The 4,960-nt window shown below is 40.2% G+C and overlaps 1 protein-coding gene across 1 annotated transcript; it reads right to left on the bottom strand.

The window, feature by feature from the left end:
• Window positions 1–1,000: 1,000 nt before the first annotated feature.
• LOC133031466 (uncharacterized) lies at window positions 1,001–1,615 on the bottom strand. Its single transcript, XM_061104968.1, has one exon. The coding sequence runs from the start codon at window positions 1,613–1,615 to the stop codon at window positions 1,001–1,003; it is 615 nt and encodes a 204-aa protein (XP_060960951.1).
• Between the last annotated feature and the right edge of the window lie 3,345 nt (window positions 1,616–4,960).

Below are 4,960 nucleotides of genomic sequence, written 5' to 3'. Positions count from 1 at the left end.
GGACCTCAAAACGATCAAGAAAAGTGGTCTGAGAAGGCAGATCGGGGTTGTCTTCTTCGTTGGCGGTGTACCGTCTTTAATGGAGTCAAAATTTTGGATTTTCGTTTTGGACGTTAAAGCTTCATTTTCTTACGTCAAAAACAATCCTTAGGGTCCCATGCACTCAAATATAACCTCCCTTGACCCAAGAACAAGCTTAAACACGTTCGAATTCGAGTCCGTAACTAAGCCGCACCTTTGAAGCTTCAAAAATGGCGAATCTTAAAACGACGACTTCCGCCCCTTATACCACGTTAAAAAGCTTCCTTAGGTCGTATATAAGTGATCCCAAACCCCCACGTTCACCCAGGTTGCGCTCTGCTTGAAGAAACGAAAATTTTCAGTATCGTATACGCCGTAGACGTGCTCTCTCTCTCTCTCGTTGGTTCTCTGTTTTGGGTGTACGAAAATAGAGTTTAAAACCTAATTTCTATCGTGTTTAAACCCAAGCAAAATATCGCTTTGAACCGAAGTGGAGCGATTCCCATTCCACAAAAATAGGTCCTCCGAATCGTGCGTATATACACTCCGTATATGCACACTAACAGAAACTTAACAATATTAATAATAACATTAAATATAATAATAATAATAATAATAATATTAATAATGATAATAATAATAATAATTATAATATTAATAATAATAACGTTAATAATAATAATAATAATAATAATAATAATAATAATAATAATAATAATAATAATAATAATAATATTTATAATAATATAATAATATACCCATATAATAATATTCATATATATATATATATCTATTAGGCATTATGCACATGCCAATAATATCAAATATTATATCATCATAAAAATCTCATACATATTTAAACCCATAAATATGTAAAATAATAAAAATACTTTCCGCTAAAAAAATTACAAAAATACCCTTTCGGAGTTAGCGGATATTACAATTATCCCCCTCTAAAAAAAAATTTCGTCCCGAAATTTTACTCAAATAATTCTGGATATTGTTCTCTCATATCAGACTCAAGCTCCCAAGTAGCTTCCTCAACCACACTGTTTCTCCATAGGACTTTCACCAAGGTAATAGTCTTATTTCTCAAAATCCTATCTTTTTGATCAAGAATCTTTACCGGGCGTTCATTGTAAGATAAGTCTTCCTGCAAACCCAGTGTTGCATAGCTCAAAACATGTGATGGGTCTGACACATATTTCCAGAGTTGAGATACATGAAATACATTGTGCACCCCAGATAATGACGGCGGTAAAGCTATTCTATAAGCTACACTGCCTACTCTGTCCAATATCTGAAATGGACCAACATATCTGGGACTTAGTTTCCCTTTCTTGCCAAATCTCTTCACTGAGAGTCCTTTTCGTGGTGTCACTCGAAGAAACACATGATCACCCACTTCGAACTCAATGTCCCTCCGCTTCAGGTCTGCGTAAGATTTACATGCCTTGCTCTGAGCTGTGATCATTCTAGCCCTGATCTTCTGAATAGCTTCGTTGGTGTGCTGAACTGCATCTGGCCCTAGGAGTTTGTTCTCTCCCAACTCATCCCAATGCAGTGGAGACCTGCATTTTCTTCCATACAACATCTCATAGGGTGCTACCCCGATAGTAGACTGATAGCTGTTGTTGTAAGAAAATTCAATCAAAGGCAGGTATTTGCTCCATGATCCTTGGAAATCTATCACACATTCCCTCAACATATCTTCCAAGATCTGATTTGTTCTCTCAGTCTGACCATCTGTCTCAGGATGATATGCAATGCTGAACTTCAATCGAGTTCCCATTGCTCTCTGTAAGCTTTCCCAAAAAGACGAAGTGAACCGAGCATCTCGATCACAAACAATAGAATACGGTGCCCCATGTAATCTCACAATCTCATTCACATAAAGTTCAGCAAAATGGTCCATGGAGTAAGTCATGCGTACTGGTAGAAAATGGGCAGATTTTGTATACCTATCGACGACTACCCAAATGGCGTCATGTTGCTTTGTAGTCTTAGGTAACCCAGTCACAAAATCCATGGAAATCTCTTCCCACTTCCATTCAGGGAGCTTCAGTGGTTGTAATAATCCCGCTGGTCTTTGATGCTCTGCTTTAACTTGTTGACATGTTAAGCATTTGGCCACAAATTCAACTACATCCTTTTTCATACCAGGCCACCAATACAATGCTTTTAGGTCATGGTACATTTTAGTGGTCCCGGGATGAACTGAATAAGGTGTAGTATGAGCTTCTACCAATATCCCCTTCTTGAGCTCATCATTATCGGGCACATAAATTCGTCCCTTGAACCGAATTAATCCCGTGTCTGATATTTCATAATCTTTGGCGTTACTATTCAAAATTTCTTGCTTTAGTTCACTGAGCTTTTGATCTGTCGTCTGCCCCTCCTTAATTCTTTCTAACAAAGTGGATTGAAGTGTGACCTTTGCAAGTTGCCCTGTAATAAACTCTATACCAGCTCGTTCCATGTCTTCCACTAATTCCCTTGATACTCCTTGTAAAGTGGAAACTAGTCCGGGACCTCTACGGCTGAGTGCATCCGCTACCACATTGGCTTTACCGGGATGGTACATTATCTCGCAGTCGTAGTCTTTGACTAGCTCCAACCATCTCCTCTGCCTCATGTTTAACTCTCTCTGGGTGAAAAAGTACTTTAAACTCTTATGATCGGTGTAGATTTCACATTTCACTCCATAGAGATAATGACGCCAGATTTTTAGTGAAAACCACTGCGGCTAACTCTAGGTCATGTGTCGGGTATCTCTGTTCGTATTCTTTTAATTGCCTTGAAGAGTAAGCAATTACCTTTCCTTCTTGCATTAGAACACAACCCAACCCTTGTTTAGATGCATCACAATATACCGCAAATTGTCCCTCTTCTGTTGGTAAACTGAGGATTGGTGCTGAAATAAGTCTATTCTTCAACTCTTGGAAGCTTTGCTCACACTTGTCTGACCAGGAAAATTTTAGATTCTTCCTAGTTAATTCTGTTAAGGGTGTAGCTATCTTTGAGAACCTTTCAACAAACCTTCTATAATAGCCTGCTAAACCCAAAAAGCTTCAAACCTCTGAGGCGGTCTTTGGTCTAGGCCATTCTTTCACTGCAGCAACCTTAGCAGGATCTACTTTTATTCCCCCGTTAGTGACAATGTGGCCCAAATGCAACCTCAGACAACCAGAACTCACATTTTTTGTACTTGGCATACAATTGATGTTCTCTCAGTCGCTGCAAGGTCAAGCGTAAGTGCTCCTCATGTTCCTCCTCTGTCTTAGAATAAATCAGTATATCATCTATGAATACAATGACAAACTGATCCAGATATTCCTTGAAGACTCGGTTCATGAGGTCCATAAAAGCTGCTGGGGCATTTGTAAGTCCAAATGACATCACCATGAACTCGTAATGCCCGTATCTCGTTCTGAAGGCTGTCTTCGGTATGTCTTCATTTTTGATTCTTAGCTGATGGTATCCTGAACGAAGATCAATCTTAGAAAATACCTTTTTCCCTTGAAGCTGGTCAAACAAGTCGTCAATCCTCGGTAATGGGTACCGATTCTTTATAGTCACCTTGTTCAGTTCTCGGTAATCTATGCACATTCTCATAGTACCGTCTTTCTTTTTAACAAATAGAACTGGTGCGCCCCACGGAGAGTAGCTAGGTCTGATAAACCCTAACTTAAGCAATTCTTCCAACTGTATTTTGAGTTCTTTTAATTCAGATGGTGCCATCCTATATGGTGCGCGGGAAACTGGTGCTGTTCCGGGCACTAATTCTATCACAAATTCGATTTCTCTATGTGGTGGTAACCCGGGTAGCTCCTCTGGAAATACATCAAAAAATTCAGCAACTACCTGTGTTTCCTCCGGCTTTCTTTCAATTTTCTTGGTGTCATCAACCACATTAACTAGATACCCTAAGCACCCACGCTGCAATAGTTGCCCAGCCTTCATTGCCGAAATAATAGGAGTGCGGGGTTTCTTTCCTACCCCCCTGAACTCGAAAGTCTCTCCATCTTCTGGTGTGAAAACAACTTTCTTTTGCTTGCAGTCAATTGATGCTCCATATTTGGTAAGAAAATCCATGCCCAAGATTACATCAAAATCAAATAAATCTAATACAATCAGGTCTACAAATAATTCTCTACCATCTATCCTGACAGGTATACCCCTAAGCCAACTTCTAGAGATTACAACCTCCCCAGATGGTAACATGGTCCCAAACCCCACAGTAAATAATTCACTCGGTGCATTTATATGATTTACAATTGTGCTAGCAATAAAGGAATGAGTTGCACCAGAATCAAACAAAACTTTACAAGTGGTGTTGGCCATAGGAATCTGACCTGATACAACCGAAGGACTGGCCTCAGCTTCTGCTTGAGTGATGGCAAAAACTCTGGCTGGAACATACTTGTCATCTTTCTTGGGTTCTGCTCTATTCCCAGTCTGTCCCCACAGTGGGCAATTGCGCGACACTCGCCGAGATGACGTTTGGTACATTTAGGGCATTCTGGAATATTTCGCCCACTGCTGCCATTAAATCGTTGGTCGTTATCACTTTTGTACCTCTTGTCTTGACTTGGCTGCCCGGACTGGTCCTGTCCTCGTTTCTTGTGGTCATTAGAATTGGCTCCACCTTTCTTCGATTCTCTCCTGGCAGCATTTTCCTTCCAAATTTTGTTTTCACTCCGTTCAGCCGTAAGAGCCATTTCGACAACTTGAGCATAGCTGAATTGACCCCTTGACACAATTTCCACATCTCGAGCAACCATTGGTTTCAGGCCTTCCACAAATCGATGTGCTCGCACTCTATCAGTAGGTACCAGATCTGGAGCAAATTTCACCAATCTATCAAATTTTTGTGCATACTCAGTCACAGTAAGACTCCCTTGGACTAACCCAGTAAATTCATCGACCTTTGCTGCTA

Source organism: Cannabis sativa, chromosome 9 (assembly GCF_029168945.1).
Source record: "Cannabis sativa cultivar Pink pepper isolate KNU-18-1 chromosome 9, ASM2916894v1, whole genome shotgun sequence".
NCBI lineage: Eukaryota > Viridiplantae > Streptophyta > Magnoliopsida > Rosales > Cannabaceae > Cannabis > Cannabis sativa.
The sequence above is the reverse complement of the archived record's forward strand: the minus strand, read 5'-3'. Positions and strand labels throughout refer to the sequence as shown.